The sequence below is a fragment of the Meriones unguiculatus genome, chromosome 10, assembly GCF_030254825.1.
Source record: "Meriones unguiculatus strain TT.TT164.6M chromosome 10, Bangor_MerUng_6.1, whole genome shotgun sequence".
NCBI lineage: Eukaryota > Metazoa > Chordata > Mammalia > Rodentia > Muridae > Meriones > Meriones unguiculatus.
In genome coordinates, this window is record NC_083358.1 from 108,287,351 (window position 1) to 108,309,416 (window position 22,066).

Genomic DNA, 22,066 nt, shown 5'->3' on the forward strand with positions numbered 1-22,066 from the left:
TCGAATCACCGAATACTCTCTGGCCAGTGGAACGTGTCACCGGTGCTAGGAATTACTGCTTTTAGGATTGTTTTTTATTATTTACTTCTTTGTGTATGTGTACGCGAGCACATGTGTGTAGATGCCTGAGAAGACATTGTCAGTAACTGGAGCTGGAGTTACAGATGGCTGTGAGCCACTCCGTGTGGGTGCTGGGGACCACACTTGGCAGCCGTCACTCTTTACTGCCGAGCCATCGCTCCAGCCCAGGTAGAAGTTCTTAACTGACCTTCGAGGAAGAAAGGAAGGGAAGGGACCTGAAGAGGCCCCATCTCAGGATGTGTGTACTGTCTTATTAGTCAGCTGGTGCTCTTGCTGATGAAACAGTGTGCGGTGAAGAGAAACTTAGAGCAGCCAACCTCAAGGTTAAGATTTTACGTAAATCACCTAGATTTCCAAGGTCTGAGCGCCATCTGAACCATTCTATGCAGAGCCATGATTATAAAACCACAAGATGTATTGTAGATCCCTTTCCACGGGAACTACTTAGGCCCTGCAGGGCTGGAAACTTACCTTACTTGTGGGCAGGTGCCAGTGAGGTCTAAGTCCCAATACACACGTGATAAGGACATATCTTCGAGACCTCTGCAAGGAGCTCGTCCGCCATGACAAACAGGATCTGCGGGCACTGAAGATGATGGCGCTTCTGTTTTTTCCCTAGCCTTCGCTTCCTCCCTTCAGAAATAGCAGCCTATTTAGCGACAAAGGGCTAGGGTGCCCTTTTGACCCTGGTTTGGAGCTTGAATTACTTCACCGTTTTCAAAGACATCTGATCGCATTCGGGGGCCAGAGAGAAACCACCTGGCTGCTGAAGAACCTTCCTGTGCCTCAGTTTCCAGGACTCTAAAGCGGGGGCGCTAAAACATGTGGACAGCGGACCACAGATGTCTGTGTCATTCTTCAGGAGCCATTCACCTTGTTTGCTGAGACATGGTCACTCACTGGCCAGGCTGGCTGGCTGCTGAGCCCCGGGATCTGCTTATTTCAGCTCCCCCGGGCCTGGATTACAAGCACATGCCACCATGCCCCCCCCCTTTTTTTTTTTAAATATGGGATCTGTGGCTAGAGCTCAGGTCCTCAGGCTTACAAGGTAAGTGCTTTGCCTAAGTCGAGCTATCTACCTGGCCCACACCTCTGAGTCCAGGTCAGGGGTCTCCCATATACACTAATTTGCTTGTATCACTTACTGGAAACTGATGGTTCTTAGAATCAATAAAAATTAACATTCCAGTTATATTGGCGTGAGTGTGTGATGTGTGTGTGAGCATTCAGGATGTACATACATAAACACAGGCCAGAGGATAACATGGGGTATCCTGCCCTGTCTGTCCTCTAAACCTAGAGTTAGGCGGGTGTCTAGCAAGCCTCAGCAATCCTTGTTCCCACTCCCACGGTGCTAGACTTACAAGCCGATCACCATCGGTAGCGTTTTGTGCAAGTGCTGGGCTCTGAACTCACGTCCTCAGGCTTGCATATCAAGTGCTCTTATCCACTGAGCTCTCCTGGGTGCCCCCGACCCATAGTTCTTTTTATGTGAGTTCATTTGTTCACTTCAGGTAGATCATCCCATGAGCTCCCAAAGAGGAAGTTCTAGAATCATCCTTAAAACTTTGGGCTGGTATCCACTCCATTAAAGATACCAACAATTGCCACTCATCGCAAACTCTTACGCCCTAAATAGTGTGACATTCTCCTCTTAAGCGGGTTTGCATTGACAGCCTAATGGGGTGGCTGTCACCAGATCCTATTTACAGGTGAGAAACGAAACTTCAGATGTGCAGGGCCTCACAGCAGGCCAGGTGTAAACCAGCAGCTGGGATTTTTAACCCTTGGAGTCTTACTCCATGCTCTCCCTTCCCCTCAACCCTGCCTTCCTCTTAAGGACATAAACCAGAGTGAATGTGTAGAGACAGATTTTATTTCAGAGAAGTCACACGCATTATTTTCTTTTTCTCTTCTGAAAACCCTCACCACCAAAGGCTTGCCTCAGAGTTTGCTGATTCAAAAGCACTAACTTCAGAAGACATACCAAAACAGAGAAGCAGAATCTTAATGCCAGTGTCAGGTAATGCATGAAACGTTTTGAGGCTAGAACAGCCAGCCAATCTTTCCCAAGTAATCTTCATCTCTTCCTTTCTAACCATCAGTAGCATCCACATGCCATCAGAGGGACCCAGAGATGGCTCACGAAGGCAGAGATTGACCTCTGAACTTCACCCTCCTGTACTGATTTCTCATGCCTGTCCCTTAGGCTGATAAAACATGTAAGCTTGGCCCTCCCGCCAGACAACTGAAAATGAGGCAAGGAGACCCAACTTTCTCTACGAGTTTCCTTACCATTCTTTAGGACTTTCCTTCACCATTCTATCAGCATTATCATGTGTGTGCGCGCACACACACACACACACACACACACGGATGGACAAGCATGCGCACACACTTCTATTTTAATGTAGCAATGAGTTTATAAGTCTTGGTATCTGATTGTGAGCATCTTTCATCTACATAAAAAAATGGAAGACAACTAATATGGGTCCATTCAGTAGAGACCCCAGGCTAGACCCTGAGGAAGGCAGGGCTCTTCTACAGTCCCCCTTCGTAGTTCTCCTAAGGGTACCAAGGAAACACAGGAATCTTTGCCGAAAACAACTGGCGATCCCTCCCTGCTTCCATGACCCCTTGATGCCTCTGAGAGAGAGATCTGGAGCCTCAGTTCCCATCACTACCTCTTTGTACTCAAAGTTGGCAGACAGTGGAAGACATATATAGGATGGAAAATAGTTTTCCAGTGTTCTCCCCCTTCCCCCATTTTTCATCTTCACAGCAGAATTGTGGGGGACGGGGGTTCCCCAGAAGAACCTGAGAGGCACAATGCTCTCTTTGTTTCATTAAATCCTGGGAAAATTCCACTGAACTTGGTGGCCGGTCCCACGGCCAGGATCCACGAGAAGAAGGTGGCTTCAGACGTTCCTGTTAATAGGTTTTAGAGGAACTCTGGGAGAACAGGCAAGGGTGGATTTATCATAAAGGGCTGCAGGGTGACTGGCGGTGGCGGTTCCAGCGATACGTGTGCCCAGTGACTCCCTAGAGGTCTTGGCACCCTTTGAGCCGGGTGTCTAGCCTGGCAGAAAGACGGCAACATCATCAACGTGAGATGTTTGCCAAAGGCACATACCAAGGCACTTGTAAAGCTGATGGCTGGCGGAGGTCCAAGGATACCCTGGGAGGAGGGGCTGGGAGGAGGGAGATGTAGCCAATGGCAGCCCACAGTTACCTCACCAGTGCTCCAGGGTATAACCCATGGAAACAAACGAAAGATACAAGAACGATACAATGCAAATTATTTAATGAATTCTCTCAACCTTGGTCTCTTCCTTTAAAAAATAAAAATAAAAAAGGATAGGCCTAGTACCAAAGAAGCCAAGACTGGGGGTCAGGGCGGGAGTCTGTCTGGGGTGTGTTGCTGGTGTTAAATCCTCGTGTCTGTCCTCCCAGGCCATGGTTCCCGTCCCTGCCCACACTCTATTCAGCAAATACTGGTATAGGATGAGGAGGGACGGGACCCGAGGAGTAGTCCTGTCTTTGAGAACTCTCTTGGAACTGTAATTTTGAGGACTGATGAGCAAAGCCATCCAGAGCCGGGACAGAAGGATCACAGCGGTCACCAAGGACTGCTTCGCCCCTGCCTCAGCCTCCTGAGAGCCCCGGTGGATCACACGGACAGGTCATCTGACCTTGCTTTGCTGCTGGCCTTGCTAAGGCGGCGCTTGTCGCTGTGGTAGCAGCCGGGTGGAAGGCGGTGGCCGGGGGAGGCTCCGTTGGGCTCCTCGGGCTTCTGGCCGTACTGCATGTGGATGAAGCCCTCCCCAGGAACCTGCGGCTGGCCTGGCCCTTCCTCGGTGGCCAGAGGGTCTGGGTTCTTGCGGGAGCCCACATTGCCGAAGTCGCCGAAGAACTTCTCGCCGGGGCTGTTCTTCAGGCACTGGTTGAAGTCGGGGGGAGGAGTGAGGCCCTGAACGAGGCTGGCGGAGGGGCCGAGGAGCTGGCGCTTGTCCGCGCCCTGCCGCGACTTGAAGCGCTGTCGGAGCTTCTTCCAGCCCAGGTGGTAGAGCTCAGCCAGGCTGAGAAAGAGAGACAGCCCCGCCACGGCCATCATGAAGACGATGAAGACGTTCTTCTCCGTGGGCCTCGAGACGTAACAGTTGACCGGGTGGGGACAGGGGCTCCTGCGGCAGACGTGCAGGGTGTCCAGGAAGATGCCGTAGAGGAGGTACTGGCCCACGATGAAGGCCACCTCCATGGTGGTGCGGATGAGAATGGCGCAGACGTAGGTGTTGAGCAGAGTGCCCTGGAGGACGATCTTCCCGTTCCCTTCATGCCAGCAGGACAGCTCGGCCTTCTCGGCCGCCGCGTACTCGTAGGCCCCAGGCCCACGGTCCTCCTTGGCTCTCTCGGCATCCCGCAGCCTCTGCTTTTCCTGCATGCGCACCGTGTGCACGGCGTGGCCCATGTACACCAGAGACGGCGTGGACACGAAGATGATCTGCAGCACCCAGTAGCGGATGTGGGAGATGGGGAAGGCTTGGTCGTAGCACACGTTCTGGCAACCGGGCTGGATGGTGTCGCACCGGAAATCGGCCTGCTCATCGCCCCAGGAGGACTCCGCGGCCGTCCCCAGGACCAGCATGCGGAAGATGAAGAGGACGGTGAGCCAGACCTTGCCGATGACGGTGGAGTGCTTGTGGACCTCCTCCAGGAACTCCCCCAGGAAGCTCCAGTCGCCCATCTTGCCGAGCTTGGCAGACCGGTGCTTAACCTTCTGCAAACAGAGCAGAGAGGAAAGGATGTCTGTGAGGGACGTTTCAGGAGGGTTAGGAGGTCCCATCATGCTCTGGGCCATTGATCCATAACAATGTGTGCTTTAAGAAAGCGTAACTTTTGCTGGGTGTGGTGGTGCACACCTGTAACCTGGCCGCTTGGGAAGCGGATGCAGGAGGATCAGGAGTTCAAGCTCCCCGTGGTGTCATAGGGAGTTGTCTGGAGGCTAGCCTGGCCACACATGACCCTAGCTCACAAACAAATACGGACCGTTAAACATAAATCTTACATCCGGATGTGGTGGCACACGCCTTTAATCCCAGAACTCAGGAAGGCATTGGCAGCCTCCAGGACAGCCAAAGCTACACAGAGAAACCCTATCTTGAAAAACCTGATGATGATGATGACGATGATGATTTTTATAAACAAATAAATTTTACATGTCTACAAGATACCTTCTAATTATTAGAGGCTGCTTGTGTTTTTTTTTTTTTTTTGTTTTTTGTTTTTTGTTTTTTTTTTTGTGCTGTGACCTGGGCCTCTGGAGTTAGGTCCTTAGTAGAGTAGATCTGACCCACTTTTGTCCACGTGAACTGACAGAGGCCATGGCTACAGACACAAGCCAGGCAAAGTCCAGGTGGGAATGGGAGTGATGAAGTCCCCTCCCCTCAGCTAAGGAGTTACTGGCAACTGATGGCTTCTGGGCAAGAAGGAGACAGTTTGCTTCAGAGTTTTGCCCCAGGAGCTACCCAGCTGCAGGAGATGGCCCTTGCCCATGCTCATAGTGGAACTACTAAATGGTCTCAGTCAAAAGCAGAGCAGATGGAGTTGGGAAGAAAATGGGAGGATTGAAGGGAAGGAATGGGGGTGGGATGGACTTAGGGATTTTTTTTTTTTGCAAACACAAGTTGAATGAGGACAGACGCTGCAGAGATGGCTCAGCAGTTAACACTCCCTGCTCTTGTGGAGGACTCAGGTTTGGTTTCTAGAATCCACACCGCAGCTCCCAACGTCCTGCAACTCCAGTTCCGGGGAACCCAATGCCCTCTTCTGGCCTCCTGGGCTGCTACATGTGTGCTATTCATATGAACCCATGCAAACACACCCTGGCACACACACACACTGAAACATGCACACACACAAAATAAACAACTTTAAAAATGACGACAGTGAAATTTTCTTCAAGCCAAATGTACTGGAAAGTACCTTCCCATTCAGAAATTAGAGAGGAAGCTCTCAGCATGACATCCACAGCCACTAAGGTGTGGATTGCAATGTCAAGTCCATGTCTTGCCCCTAGACATTCCATTTCAGAAGGTGAAGTGTGATACATCATAGCCTGGCCTTTAAGACATTAGTCTCTCTAAGAGGACAGACCCCATCCCACCCCCAATTCCCAGCACCCCTATGAGCCCCTATGTTCCAGTGCTGGGACAAGAGAGTTAAGACGACTTGTGATAAGACCTAACAGCAGCCCCTAACTAATAGTCTTAACCAGTACCCGACTCCTCCATTCTCTTTGTCCTGTATATTACGCTGAACTAAATCATGGAACATGAAAGATTCCATCACCCCCTGTTAAAGATATAAAACTGGTTATTGCTTTTGCTTAGGGATTTCTCTGAGGGCTTTCTTTTCCGGGTCTCCCTCACTTTCATTCTATCATAATGGCTACCTCACATTCTTTTCTTTAAAAATTTATTTATTTTTATTCTATGTCTACGAGGGTTTTGCCTGCATGCATATATGTGCACCAAATGTACTCAGGCACCCAGGGAGGCAAGAAGAGGCCACTAGATCACCTGGAGCTAGAGATATGGGTGGTTATAAGCTTCCATGTTGGTGCTGGGAACAGAATCTGTGTCCTCTGCAAGAACAGCAATGTTCTTAACCACTGAGCCATCCCTCCAGCCCTTCTCTTCTTTCTTTAAGCTAACTCTTTTAGCAAAGCTCTTATGTGGGCTGTAACCTCTGAGGCCTTGTCATGTTGTATGTATGATTGTTCGGTTCTTTTCCTTCCTTCCTTCCTTCCTTCCTTCCTTCCTTCCTTCCTTCCTCTTTCTCTCTTTCTTTCTTTGTGTATGGGTGTTTTGCCTATATGTCTGTGTACCATATGTATGCAAATGCCTGCAGAGGGCAGAAGGCAGCATCATTTCCCCTGGAACTGGGCTCATAGGGGTGCTGGGAATTGGACCTGGGTCCTATGAAAGCGAATCTAATGCTTTTATCTGTTGAGCCATCACTCTAGCCCTGTGGTTGTTTTCTTCGAATGTCCCCTCCCCTCAAGGCCCAATCATGGTTTTGAGAACCTTCCTCCTAATAAAGCTAATTCCTGAAAAGTAATTATACAACAGTGCCTTTCCTAAACTAACCATTTCTGTTCCGTTCTTATATATGATGGGGTGGTCTCTTATGAATCTGGATTTGCAACAAGCATTTCGGATAACCGGCAGCAGTCCAGGCACTATGCCTGGAGCTAGGAAATTAAGCTTGGAGTTTGCAATGTGCCTCTGAGCACTTGCTTTCCTGAATCTGTTTCCATTTACTCAAGCAGAGCTAGGAGGAGCTATACCAGAGGATCCGGAGGGACAGATGCAGTGAAGAGTGTGACATCCAGAAATTCATACCATAAATCCTCCATATGTTTTGAATGGCTGCTAGGCAGAAAATAATTTTTCAAAGACTCCAAACATCAAACTGAGGTGCAGCAGGATCTAAGGAGTGAGGGAGGGATTAGCAAGCTGGGCTTCTCCAGAGGCGGCTTCTACTGACCAGAACCATCTGGAATGCACCAGCTGTGTGGAAAGACAGCAAACAAAAGCACACGTCGCTCACTCCAAAGGTAACACAGGCTCTCAGTGTGTCCCCACTTTCCACGCCCACAAGCTTCAAGCAGCATGGCAGACCTCCATGTCAGCCCTACAGTGCGGCCATTACAATGGTGGCTCCATTTGCTAAGAGTTCTGCTTACAAAAAAGTCATATGAATTTTCTTTGTCCAGCCATACCAAGTCCCACCAGATTCCCAGATGCTCTGTGGCGGTTTGAGTGAGAATGGCCCCTGTGGGCTAATAGGTTTGAATGCTGGGTCCCTGTTTAGTGGAACCATTTGGGAAAGATTAGGACGTGTGGTTTATTGGAGGAGGTGTGGCCTTACTGGAGCAGGCATGTCACTAGGCTTTGTGGTTTCAAAAGCCTTGTTACATCAGGCCTAGCCTCTCTCTCTCTCTCTCTCTCTCTCTCTCTCTCCTCTCTCCTCTCTTTTTCTCCTCTGCCTGTAGATGAGCATATAAAGCTCTCAGCTACGGCTCTAGTGCCATGACTATCTTCTTCCCACCCCGATGATGATGATGGACCAACCCCCTAAAACTGTTATGCTTTCTTTAGAAGACCTGCCTTGTTTATGGTGTCTCTTCACAGCAATGGAACAATGACTGAAATATCCTCCTTCCAGCTACTTCTTACGTAGCCCTGCACCCAAAGCTGAATCCCACGTGCAGCCAGTGCTTTCTCTAGGCTCCCATGCTGCCTCCTCGGCTAGCTTGGTGATGCTCAAGATACTCTTTTTCCCACCCGGCACTTGTTATCTTCTCCCCAGCAGGGAGATCTGTTCTCCCAGGATCGGCCATAGGTAGGTGCTTAATAGATCTTAGCTGAGCAAGAAAAGGAATAAGATGCACTGGTGATCCTGTCCAAGAGTAAAACAATTGCCTATTCCTTGCCTGTGTCCTATTAGCATATTGAACAACCCAGACAGATGGAGCCAGAGAAGTGGCTCAGTGGTTAAGAGCACTTGTTGCTCCTACAGAGGACCCAGGTTCAGTTTCTAGGACCCACAAGTTGGCTCACAACCATCTGTCACTCTCAAGGGATCTAAGACCCTCTTCTTTCCTCTGTGGGCACCAGGCAATTAAACGATGTACATAAATACATGCAAGGAAAACAACTCACACACAAAATAAAATAAGTAATAAATCTAAAAAACAAAAAGAGCCAGATGGCATTTTCTCAGCCTCTACCAAAGCTGGTGCAGGGCACTGAAGCATGGGGCAGCCACGTGTGGAAGGAGTGCTCTAGGAAAGAATTTTCATCCCCCTCACAATCCTTCTTGTCCCCGACGCTTCCTGCCTGTGGATGGGGTGATGTGAGTCCGAAGCTGTCCAGAGAATCTCAAAAATGTTGCCCAGTGCCCTGAGGTCTCTGAATAAATTTTTATCTACCTCCAGGTTCTTCTATGGATACCAAATGCCCTTACACTAACCACTCCTAGTCAGTAGATCAGGAAGAGAGGAAGGAAGGGAGAGAGAGAGAGGAGAAGAGAGGAGAGGAGAGAGATGTCCCCTTAGGGTAATATATTCAACTTCGAGTGAGACAATAGAGGTTTAACAATTTTGATCTTCATGTCTTGCAACCAACATACTTCTGGTTCCTATAGAACATTCTTCTTGTTTTAATCATGTGTGTGTGTGCTGTGTGTGTGCACACACGCGTGTGTGTCTTGTGTTCTGTTGGTACCTGTGAAAGCCAGAGGCATCAGATCTCCTGGAGCTAGAGGAATGGGCAGTTCTGAATCACCTGATGTAGGTGCTGGGAATTGAACTCAGGTCCTTATGGAAGAATAACACGTGCTCTTAAACACAGAGCCATCTCTCCAGCCCCAACAGAACATTCTTTGTGCTGCATTTCATAGCCCTGGCTCCCTCGACTACAGACTAGATGCCTTGAGGATGACCAGTCACCCAGCCAGGCTCTGCTTCTCCTCCCTGTTCTGTCTCCAGATCTCAGAATGAAAGGGGGTTTATCTCTGCTCCTCTACATATCAAACACCAGAGTCTTGAGGACTTCCTTCTGGGTTGTAATTAGAAATCTGCCCCTTAGGTGGTAAAGGGCCTACTCCTTCAGCCTCCGAGCACAGGAAACCGTAGAGCGTTTCCTCAAAAGGAAAATGGCTGATTAGATAAGAATAATTTAGAATAAATTAGAATTTGAATAATCTGTCATCCCTTCTGGACCTAGTGTGAGGTGTGGAGCGCCTTCAGCGACAGCCATAGATGTTATCAATTAGACATGAGGGAAGATTTGAGCGGAGTTGGACAGAAGCTGAGAGGCTGAGAAAATGACAGTGAAGGACGGAGAGGATGTTCAGCAGCTAAGAGCCTGTACTACTCTTGCAGAGGACTCACTTTTGGTACCCAACACTCAGAACTGTCTGCAAAGCCAGCTCCAGGGGATTCAACTTTCTTGTGACATCGTGGGCATCTGCATTCACATGCACACAGAGTTTAAAAGAAAAATAATGATCAAAAGGTGAAAATGAGAAGGGGAAGTTGGAAATGGAGAAAAAGAAACTATATAATTACTAGTTAAGAGAACATGGGTACAGGAGTTATTCAAACTTCAAATTCTTGTTGTTATGTGCTTAGCTTGAGCAGAAATAAGAGAGGCTGAGGCGCAGATGTGTAAAGATGTGGCAAATGTATGTGCCTGGAGAACTGTTGTGTCTCAAATAGTGAGCATGCGAGGAAGAGAGAGATCAGACAGTGCCGTGAAGGGTCTCGTAGATTCCAGTGAGGACCTCAGCTGAAGCAGAGAGGGAAGTTGCCACTGCATTCACTGCATTTATTCACGGAATGGGCAACTTCCTTCTATCCCCTACCCCCTCCCCACCAACATGCTTCCTGTCAAAAAGCAGAAAATGTCTAGAAAGCATCTCATGTGCTGTATACCCAGATAGCTCACTTAGTAGCTAATCTACAAACTTTTTTGGCAGAGATTGTCTGGACCCCAAAGGGACTCAGTGTAGCTACAAAGTTGGCTCCAGCCATGGACATTTCACATTTAAAACCTGAGCAGCTGGGATGTGGCAGCAATTTAAAATCGTTCCGACCTAGTCTGAAGGTCAGAAGGAAGTCATAAGTGAATGGTTCTTCATGTTCTTTCCTTTGCTAGAGACCTGGGGGTCAGCCTTACTCCGACGGCTCCCTAGAGAACTTGTATTATTCCCCTTAATGAGACATCCTTCCTAATACCGTGTTTCTGGTCTTCCATTTTTTTTTTTTTTTTTTTTTAACCTGGGAATTGCTTCTTCTAGGCATCACCCCTTGACCACAGCAAGGGACCCAGCAGTCAAGCCTCTTGACGATCAGACCAAAGCCTCACAGCGGTTGTCTGGAATTATTTTTATACTTCCTTGGGGACTTGCATGGAATGAGTGACAGAGCAAAAAGATCAAGAGAAAATTCTTCAAGGATTAAGTGTGGGATACTTGTCCCAAATCCTGGAAGACTATGTCATCTATTTTATTTCTTTTGAATGTCTGTTTTCTTCTCATGTCTCCTCCCTTTCTGTTCTTCCTTCCACTTCTCCTTTCTCTGTGCTAATGCAGTTTTCTCTCCTTTCTTTTTCCTAACGATTGTAGTTATTGAGGCTTTGGGTTTTGTTTCTCGTGTTCTCTGTTCTCAGTGTTCTTTGTATGTCACCCAGAAGCACTCTCTTAGTCCCATCTCTCCATCCACTTTGCCCGTGAGAGCCGTAGAACACAGACTCTTGTAAGTAACCCCACTAAAACTTACAAGCTTATCAAGCTGGACTCTGGTGGTATCTATCTGTACTTTGGTCTGTCCTTGGTCCCTAGGTGAGGTGAGCGGACATCTGTGTATGTGCCACCAGGAGCAGTGCCACACAACAGTGTTAGAATTTGGATTTAACGTGTGTTTGCCCCAAAACTCATGCTCCATTGAAAGCCTGGTCTCCAACTGGTGGGTCCGGGAACTACTGGGAGGCCCTTGGGACATGAAGGTATTAACCTAATCAACAAATTAGTAATTTCTGAGATCATAGCTGAATGTGCTATTAGGACGTTGGACTTAGTTGGAGGAAATAGCCAACTTTGAGTGTAACATTAAAGCATATGTCTTAACCATAGATGCTGTCTGCACACTCCCTCCCTCTTTCTTTCTCTTCCTCCCTCTCTGGCTGTCACAAGGCGAGCAACTTTCTTCTGTCATGCCCTTATACCACAATGTCCTGGTCTTGTCACAGATCTAAAAGCTATGAAGCCAAGCATAGACTGAAATCTTCGAAACTACGAGTCAAAAAAGTCATTTTCCCCCTCAGTTGTTTAATTTAGGTACCTTGTGAGAGCAACACAAAATCACTAACCTCTGACTAGACCAAGGACCAAGGATTATGTGTAGAGCAAGAATGGATCATTTCATGTTTTTATTTCATGGATGACGTGGCTAGAGATGAAGCTCAGGTGTCTGCTCTGGCGCAATCCAGTGTTTCTCCAGACACTACACTGTTTCACCCTATACAGCCAACGGTTTTATCAAGGAAACTCAAAACAACAACCAGATAAGTCATACACTCATAATCAGGACCCCTTCCTTTTCCACAGAGGAAGGATGAAACTGACACATCTTCTTAATAGGTCTCATCTCTTTGATGTCTCCTTGTCCCTCAATTATCTCCCAGCGTATTGGGTGCATTCTCGTTCTTGGTTAAATGCTGTCTTAGATTTGTTCTCTGAAACAGTTTTGTCCATCAGCCAACTCACAACCACTTTCCTGGGTTCTTTTCTATATTTCCACCATTGCTCTGGGTACTAGGAACATTGTTTGGGCAATGCCAGGTATGACATGATTTCTTTCCTTGTAGATTTAAGAGCTTTTCCTCTTTGAATACTCAGTAAACTCCTTAAAAACAAAAGGCCCATTTTCTTACTTACATTGCATTAGATTATCTCCTCAGGAATGCAACAAATACTCTCTTAGTGGCTGAAGAAACGTTCTTACCTAGCAGTATAATTAACCTTCATGGTCAACGTGACTGGATTTAGACTCACCTCAGATACGTGCCAATGGGTATATCTTTGGGGAGTTTCCAGTTAAACCAGAGAGCGTTAACTGAGGGGGTGGAGAGATGGATGAAGTGGGAAAGTGCTGTGCCGACATGAGGGCCTGAGCCTGGATCCCCAGCACCCACAGAGAAAGCACAGGGCTGCAGATATAATGCAGCAGTTAAGAGCACGTACCTGCTCTTGCAGTAGACCCAAATTCTGTGCCCAGCAACCACACCAGGCACCTTACAGCTGCCAGTAACTCCAGGTCTAGGGAATCAGACTCAGTCTTCTGGATTACAAAGAAACCTACACTCACTTGTACACAGACACACACACATACACAGACACACATGTACACAGACAGAAACACACAGATATAAAGAGCTGATGATGATGGTAGATAGATAGATGATGGATAGATAGATAAATAGATATAAAATAAAGTATTGTTACTCAAGGAAGGAAGATATGTCTTGAGTACACACGGTACTGTAAGTGAGGCCCTAGAATGAACAAGAAGGGAAGAGGATAAGCTGAGCTGAGCACCAGCCTTCATCTCAACTACACACAATGTGACCAGCTAACTTCCCTCTGGTGATTAGTTTTTGTCAACTTGCCACAAACTAGAGTCACCTTGAAGAAGAAAACACCAATTCAGAAATTGCCGCCATTGGATTTACCTTTGGGCAAGTCTGTGGGGCATTTTCTCAACTACTGATTGGTGTGGGAGGACCCAGTCCACTGTGGGTGGGGCCAGCGCTGGGCAGGTGGTCCTGGACCGTGTAAGAAAGCCAGCTGGGGGGTCCGTGGGGAGCAAGCCAGTAAGCAGTGTTTCTCCATGGTCTCTGCTTCTGTTCCCGTCTCCAGGTTCTTGTCTTCCCTCAACAATAAACTGTCACTTGGAAGTGTGAGCCAAATAGACCCTTTCCTTCCCAAGTTGCTCTTGGTACGTGCTTTATCACAGCACCGAGTAGCTAACTAGAACACTTCCACTCCCACCGCCTCGCCCCCACCACCGCAGAACTGTGTCTTGTTAGCCAAAACAAGCCTTTTAGAAATTACTTCTGTAAGGTGTTTGGTCACAGCAATGAGAAAAGTTACACAAATAACAACATCAAGGCCAAAGTGGTTCTGAAGAGGTTCAAATCCCCTTCCTGAAACCCTGTGATACAACTAAAAACCTATCCCGGCTCAAAACGTGCTTCTCTGAAGGCTTGGGCCAGCTCAGTGAACAAGCACCATGTTTTCTCTATTCAAGACTGAATTTCACCTTCGGGGTTACAGACATTCAGTTTTTGCTGTTGAATGGATGAACCCTTGTGAACACCGTTCGGTGACTACTATTATCTGTTTGGTGGAGGCGGAAACAGAGATGAGGTGGTGAACAAAGCAAAGACTATGTCATGAAGCAGACCCAGGGCTTCGGTTCGTCTTCAGTCTGGCCTACCGGTTCTCAACCATCCCAGCAAACTCTTAATACAGTCCCTCATGTTGTGGTGACCTCCAGCCATAACGTTATTTCATTGCTGCTTCATAACCGTAATGTTGCTATGATAAATATCCAATATGCAGGATAGCTAATAAAGGGGTCACAACCCAGAGGCTGAGAACCACCACTCTGTGCAATGCCCATAAGCCTCTTTCCATCTTTCCTGCAAGCATGGAGCTCATCAATTCTCAGGTCTGTGCACTTGGATCTCGACAAACTCCCATGAATGTTGGGTCACTGAGTGATTTCAGACATGAATCTGCTGTTTAGCGATAATGTCCAGGGTCAGCTTTTATGCAATCAAGCAAATATTTATTATGCTCCCTTGACTATGCTATATATAGTGCTGGGGAAAGTATGTAGGAAAGCATAACTCATATCATCTTCATAAACATTTCCTGAGTGTCTCTTACGGTAGCCCAGTGCTAGAACTTGGAGACCCAAAGTCACTATGCCTCTAGGTTAAAGAAACATTGTCCTGTGGAGGAATACAAATAAAGCCAGAGGCCGACTAGAAATTAAGTGTGGTGTGTCATACAAATGAGAAAAATAGCATTGCCCTCCCCTAGAAGGGAGAGTTGGAGCAGGAGGGTGGGTGAGAGGCCATCCCAAATGAGAGAACCTAAGCAGGTGTGATGTTTACAGGTGAAGGAGAGGCTGGAGAGATGAGGGCATTTCAGACCAAGAGAACTTCAGAAAGGAATGCAGTAGGATAAAAACTGACATGGCTTTGGCGTGCAAAGAAAACAAAAGGAGGGAGTTTTCTGAGGGGACCCAGGGTCAGATCAGGGGAGACTTCAGAGGTCACGCCTCGGAGTCTGGAGTAATCCTTAATCCAGTGTACACCGAGCCCAGCATGTGCCTTGCTTCTGAGGGCCCACCCTGAGAAGCAGCCCTCCAAGGCAGCTTGGGAGGATAGAGAGTGCACGGTTCATGATCTCCGTTTCTCTAACTTCAGTAACGGCTGAGGCATAAACGAGGCAGGTGTCCCCCAACACGCTTCCTAGATCGCGTCCTCGTCTCTCCTGTTCGAGAGTGCCTGCCGATTCTGAGTGAACAGGCAGCTTCCAAAGGGATAGCTGAGAATTGTCTATATTCTTGGGTAACAGTCTTATTCTTTGGGGTCACATGTAGCAAACTTGTTAACCTAATCTCTGACAACCCAGCTGATCCTCAGGGTGCACTGGAAAGTCTTTGGGGTCTCACAGACATACTGAGAGCTGCTTGCTCCACTGGCCATTGTAGTCTCCTTGAGGAACTTCCTCCCACGCTGAGCCATGCACCTGGTGGTACTATGCCGTAAAAACAACAATGGGTGAAGGATAGCATTCATGAGTCTCAAAACAACAAGTACCAAGTGAATCGAGGCTGAGCCTCCTCAGCTGCTTGAAGAAAAAGACCAAAATGAAGGCAAGTCACATTGTGTGCCAGTAGGCTCATCCTCCTGGGAAGCTGACTCAGGGACTCTTGTCCCAAGACAGAACACCAAGAAGATGGAAGCCACTGAACCGTCCTTCTGCCCGTGAGAGGGACCTCTATGTGACTAACCAGGATGGACTGTGTCTACGGCAAACGACTGCCACTGTGGACTGTCCCTTCATGCCTCCTCCCCTCAGACGACTAGGAGAGTTTGTCAAAATTAGATTATCAAACCCCTCCACAGAGGCTAATTCCGGACAGTGACACATGTTCTGGACAGTATCTTATAGATCTCTGTTTCTCAATAAAGGCTATTATTCATAGCAGTAATAATAGTCCCCCGGGCCTCTGCTGCAGTCTCGCTCGCCATGCAGTGGAATGCAGCACGGGGAAGGGTTGACTTGCTTCCCAATTAAGAAAATTGTGTCGTAAAGGGACCCACCGGGCCTCCTCAAAGAATGCCTCAGGCAGAGCCTCCTGCCGGTTCTGTTTCTGCACATAAAGTGTTTACTGAGTAGCTGTGCTCTGCCAGACAGCAAAGGTGGCTCTAAAGTGCTGGGAGGAAAGCCATCTCAGAGTGTACTTATTCACTCGTGTACGGTTTTCTGATTTCTCCCTTCCTAGTAGTTTCCCCCCCCGAAGACACACGGGAAGAATTACAGTAGTCTAAGTACTCTGCTATCACAGCCATCTTTCCTTCATCCTCGGAGTTCTCAACCACACCTTCTAGTTTATCTAGTGTTTTACACACACACACACACACACACACACACACACACACACACTGAATGTAGATGATGATGGTGGTGGTGGTGAGGAGGAGGAGGAGGAGGAGGAGGAGGAGGAGGAGGAGGAGGAGGAGGACATAATACTTACTGAGTTATTTCTGTGAACTGAACACCCACCCCATAGACGTTAAAGGCTGTTTTCATTTGAGTCTCCAGCAAGCTAAGGAAATAGAGCCATCCCCATTCCCTTTTAGAGCACAGAGTGAGATCACACTACAGCTAAAACATGGAGTAGAAGTCAAACAAGGATCCTGGAACATCTGAAGCCAAGTCCCATCTTAACAACTGTGCTAATTTCCACGTAAATCTCCTATCCTTCCTTTTGGCAAAATCTCCCCAGGAGAAGCTGATCACTGTTGTGTGAGGTCAGTGGATACTCATGGGACAATCATCACACTGGGAGTTGATTTAAGTGGTTGGTTACATTTCAGATTTAAGTTCTCAAGGGCGTGACCAGGCACCTGACAATGGCTACAGCTACTGAGCGAGCTGTGAGCTACTTCCTCGGCTTTAGAAGTTGACTTGCATCCCCGAACCTCTATCACTATGTAAGAGAGAGAAAGACAGAAGTGACAAAAAGGAGGAAAGAGACAGATGGGTGAGACACAGTACCCAAAACAGTTTTCCTCCTACTCAAGCCAATGGCAGATAATTGACTCTCTTTAAAATCTAATTATTTTATTCTGGCAAGGACAGATTGGTCGGTTCAAAGACACCTGCTGGCGCATTGTTGTTTTGAAGCCAAGAGGGTGAAGGGAGCAGGCAAAGTGAAGAAAGAATTATGTTAGGAAAAACAATCATTTTCTTCTTGAAATGTTAAAAGAAATAGAAGTGGGTGGTGTATAGAAATAGTCGATTGAGAGGTCCTTATTCATTACACCATGGGAGTTGATTAATTCCTGTGTAATTAGTAATGAAAACTCTCTTCATGATAATACTCCAATCTCTTTGTTGTTCCTATGGCCTTGTAACAGATTCACACAGCCTTGTAGCTGAAAGACACAGAGCCCGCTCAGACTCAACCCTTGTTTTCATATGAGACCACTGTAGAACAGGGACCTAGAACGCACAGCGTGATCGAGAGCGCAGCGCCTTTACATGTGCACACCTCTTCACACACCCTAACTTAAAGCCCATCCGTCAGCTTTCTTAGGGAAGTCCCGTTGTTCAGCTTCACAGAAAAGAAAATGGAGGTCCAAGGGTTTAGTAGCTGCTTAAAAGCCCCGTGATTAGCAAATGCTGCAAATGGACCTGAAGGTTATCACTCCGGCTCCAAAGCCCACACAACAGAAGTGCCTAGGACTGACAAGGTGTGATGAACCCGTGTCCACAGCACCAGGCTCAACCTGTGAGTGGACTTTGCTCACCTTATCCCATCCCACAAGAACCCCGGGGCTTTCTTCTGCTAGCTTCTGTTTTATTGGCAGGCCAGCTCTTGCCTAGGCTGTTTCTGGCATTCGTCGCTGCATCAGGGGCCTGGGCCCACAGTGGTCAGACTCTCCGGCATCTGCCACCATTTGGCTGGAATTCACATATAGAAAGTTATTTCCTTTTTTAGCCAGCAAGTGCTCTTGGCTGTGGCAGTGTCTGCTGCTGGCCTTCTAGCTAGCTGAACAGCAGGCTCCGAGGTCCCCTGGCTGTCGCATCATAACAAGGCCTACAGGAACAGTCACAGCTAAATGATGGACTCACAGTTTCTAAGAAATAGTGGGGCTAGACCTCTGATTTCATTGTTAGTTGAGTGATCTCCATTTCCAGCTCAGAAACAAGTGGGAATGGTTAATTATGAGCACTGAAGAATATATGCATATGAGGAAGCATCTAGAAAACTATTTGGCATACTGGAGGCATTTATTAGTAGCTTGTATTTTTTTTGCAGGGGGGGGGGAGGTTTCTGATGTTTCCAATAAGAACCCTCAACCATGACCTAATGACCTAACTTGGTAATTCAGGTAGCGAACCTGAAGGTACAAGAAACAGGTTGGTGACACTGCAAGGCTCTCGTGGCACTAGGTACTGGAAGGCAACTATCAGGGACGAGGAAAACATGGGTGATTGGAAGGACCCTCATGCGTCTGTAAGATGGACATTTCACTAGGCTTCAAGGCCCTCTGGGAAAGACCGGGGAAGCACAGAGGGGTATGGAGGTCCACTCAGATCAGGCCCCTCTGGTTCCTGAGGGAAACCCATATACGTTTGGCACTTGAGCATGTTCCATAGGACTGAGGAACTAAAGGCCTTTGAATGTGTTCAAAGCTCAAAGCATAGGAGAACCCAAGCATACTAGATCTGCTGGAAAGAGAAAGGGGACCAGAGACATCTTGGCTGGCCACTTCTGCCTTCTTCTCAAGTTCTGAACTGAGAACTTTGCAGGCTGGCATGGGATTCTCGAAGTCTTTTGCGGACACCCAGTGTTACCATCTCATGGAGGAGGCTCTTTCTGGCTCCAGCCACGTTGCTGTGGCGTTAAGACAGATTCATTCCTTTCCCTGAACCACAGTGCACGGGTGTAGCCAAAAGCAGTTGGGTGGAATAGTTGCCAGGAATAGTTGCCTCAAGCTGGTGTGTCTAGGGAGCCTGGGACTTGCCCAGCTCTGAGAGGTTGGTAGCTGAGTGACAAAGTCAAGAGATAAATCAGACTCCCTAACTCTTAGCCTAGAGAGCAGCAAGAGTGGTCATGGAGGAAAGAATCTGTGGTCAGGTCAAGCAAGCAGTATGTTCTCAGAACCGGATGCCACTGCTGGTCATCAGTACAAACAAACAAACAAACAAAAAAACAGCACTCTTGTATCAAGTGAGATGTAACTCAAAGAAGCTGGGGCTGAGAACTTGCATTGGACTCAGCCTTGTTCTGTTGCTGGTTGAACAGCCAGCATGTGATGGCCATTTATACCAGGCCGGGGACTACCTCAGCAGCTGGGAACCTGTGCTCATGTACCTGGACCCCAATGTGCAGCAGATGCTGACTAAGCCTTACAGAAGACTTCTTCCTCCCCCTGAAGCTGAGGATCAGAGACATTCAGTAATTTGCCTGAAGTCACCCAGCTAATTTCCAAACACACACCCAGCCTTTTCCTTTTGCCCTACATCTCAATTAGATACTGTTATACTCCTCTGGGTGAGTTCAGTCCCACTGATTCTGAAACCTCAAAGCTCCATTTATTTATCAAGGTGAATGGATTGCTGGATTTTTCTTGCCCGTTATTTGTTAATATGCCAGGAACAATTGATTCAGAAGGTGGCTTTAAGCTGTCATTCATGAGTCAACCTCGCCTTACAATAGAAAGGAAGTCATCTCTTCTTACACAAATCTCTAGACCTTCCAGGAAAATGGGCCTCTCTCCTCTCTGTCCAACTCAACTCCTAACCCCAGAGCCAGGCCTGAGTATACTAGTCCACACAGAGAGCTACTGAAATCCTCCGTGGAGCAGTCCTTCCCTGGAAAGCAGAAGCTTGACCTCAGTGATCTCAGATCCCCCTGCTCAGGGGGTTGCAGGTGTCCCACTTTCTGGGTGATAGACGGCTCACCTGTCCTCCTTTAATGGCCAATCCCCAGAGATGTGATCAGCCAGTACCTGAGAGGTTAGGTGGCATGGTGACAGCCTTGGTAACTGCTGGAGTCTGTACCCCCTAGCAGCCAGTGGATGTGAGGAGGGCCAGGCAGGCAGGCAGGCGGGCCAGCAGGTGGGTGTCTACCAATGGTCAGAACTGTTGAGCTGCTTAAATGAAGCATCGGGGAAAGATGGGGAACGATGGAAGAAGCAGAGCTAAGAATAGGGAAGGAGCAGGGTGTTATCTCTGACAAGTCACGTTCCCTCTCTAGGTTTTGGTCTTCTGCTCAAGGAGGAGTTTCCCTGGCCACGATGAGACCTCTTCCAGTTTTAATAGCCTATGGCATTAGGCTGGTAATAGGAGGGGGCATAGGAGTGGCAGCTGAGAGGTGAGAACAGTGGCCAGTGTCAGGAACACCTCTGGAGTTCTAAGACAGTGGCAAGGCAGAGCAGTGGGACTTGGTGAGTGTCCTGGCTGTGTGGACATCACATGTGTTAGAAAAGCAGGACCCAGAAAATATCCCTCTTGGAGTTTTCCACTCTGTACTATAGACTGCTCACTGGCAGCTGCTGCCTGAAGAAAGGGCCTGGAGGGCCAGCCAGGGGTTGCAGGCTCCAAACAGCTCTGCTGCCCCGGGGGTCAGGGTGGAGACCTGACAGGAAGGTAGAAAGTCCAGAGTCGTCCCTAGAGAGCAGTGAATCAGGCTCTGGCCTGGGCTATGACTCTGGGGACAGCAGGTAGAGTAGGTGGAGGCCACTTAGCCTGCTACTGTGAAAGTCAGGCTGGTGAGCCGGCTGGTCACAGGGTGAGGCCAGTAGAGAAGCCGCCTGCACACAGTGGCGGCCTGGGTCTCCACTCTGCTCAGCATCTCCTGGCCTCAGCTCTCTTGACTCTCTGTCCAGTGCTCTTCCACCATCCTGCCTTCTCTCAGGCCACTCTTGGCCACGCCTTCTCTAAACCCTGACCAGAAAATGTATGCCTTGCTGATGAGCTGAGTAGTGGCCAGGAGTCCTTATGGTGATGGGCACTGGGAAGGGGGTACAGGAACCAAGGGAACAGAGGCTGGAAATGGTGTCGAGTGTTGCCTTTTAAGTGGTTCTGGGTTACATAGGAGCCTACAGAATCACAGTTTTACATGGTGTTGCTACAAATTGGACAAGAGAGGGCCCCTTGGACTTCTAATATTTCATGGGAGAACAATGAGAACCAGAAGGAGGAAGTGTCACACCCAAGGTCAGAGAGCCACTCAGGGGACCAGCTCCAGGTTTCCTACCCACAAGTTCGGGTTATATCGTCACGTGGTCAGAAGAGAGGTAAGGAGCTCCCAGAAGCCTTGGCCTCACACTGCTGTCAGGTAGGATGGAGCTCTTCAGGCCTCCTCCCTTCGGCTACTTCTCTGGGTCTCATTAGCTTCAGTTACCCGACCTCAGGGACAGATGGGATTCTTGTATATAGGCATTGCACACTGGGGACATGATACACTGCAGGAAGCTAAGCAGAGAATATTTTTAAACAGTCCAGCATGCCTTATGGAGGAAAAAAAAAAAAAACAAAAAAACCCTCAATGCACTTTCTTAGATGCTGTGGAAAGCATTTCAAAAGAGATTCCATGCCTAGAGAAAACATCGTAGAACACTGTTGGCTTTTTTTTGTTGTTTTTAAAGGGCCAATTGCCACTTAACAAAAGTTCTTGGAAATGGACCAGTGACCCACTTCTTAAGATGCCCCCAGAGCACTGACTGCAATCCCGCAGGGGCAGACTGTGACCTGAAGGACTTCCCTCCCCACTCACATTTCTACAGCTCCTTTAGATCAAACAGGAGTCCGTAGCCTTCCTAAGCCTTCCTGCTTATGTTAGCCACGCTTCACGATGGCAGGAACAGAGTCGGGGAGGTATAGACTCACAGGTAGAGACGGAGACTAGCATCTTCCCCAGCCTCTGGAGAGGCAAGGCTCTCTCTTTCTGAGCTATTTCCCACTGATGTGTAGTTTTAGCTTTTAAAGTTCAAGGCCACCCTTACCTGCTTCTGTTCCTCCTCCCAGGAGCTGGCTTCCTCAGGCTCTGGCTGCTGTTCAACTGCCCACTGTGATTTGCTCTTGAGCCTGTCAGCTGCTCCCC

At 48.2% G+C, this 22,066-nt stretch overlaps 1 protein-coding gene across 1 annotated transcript; it reads right to left on the reverse strand.

Moving 5' to 3' along the window:
- Positions 1 to 3,368: 3,368 nt before the first annotated feature.
- On the reverse strand, positions 3,369 to 22,066 carry Gja5 (gap junction protein alpha 5). The gene is made up of 2 exons (XM_021656137.2): positions 21,969 to 22,066; positions 3,369 to 4,858 (listed from the first exon to the last, which is right to left on the reverse strand). Exon 2 carries the CDS (start codon positions 4,823 to 4,825, stop codon positions 3,752 to 3,754), a length of 1,074 nt encoding a protein of 357 aa, XP_021511812.1. The 5' UTR covers positions 4,826 to 4,858; positions 21,969 to 22,066; the 3' UTR covers positions 3,369 to 3,751.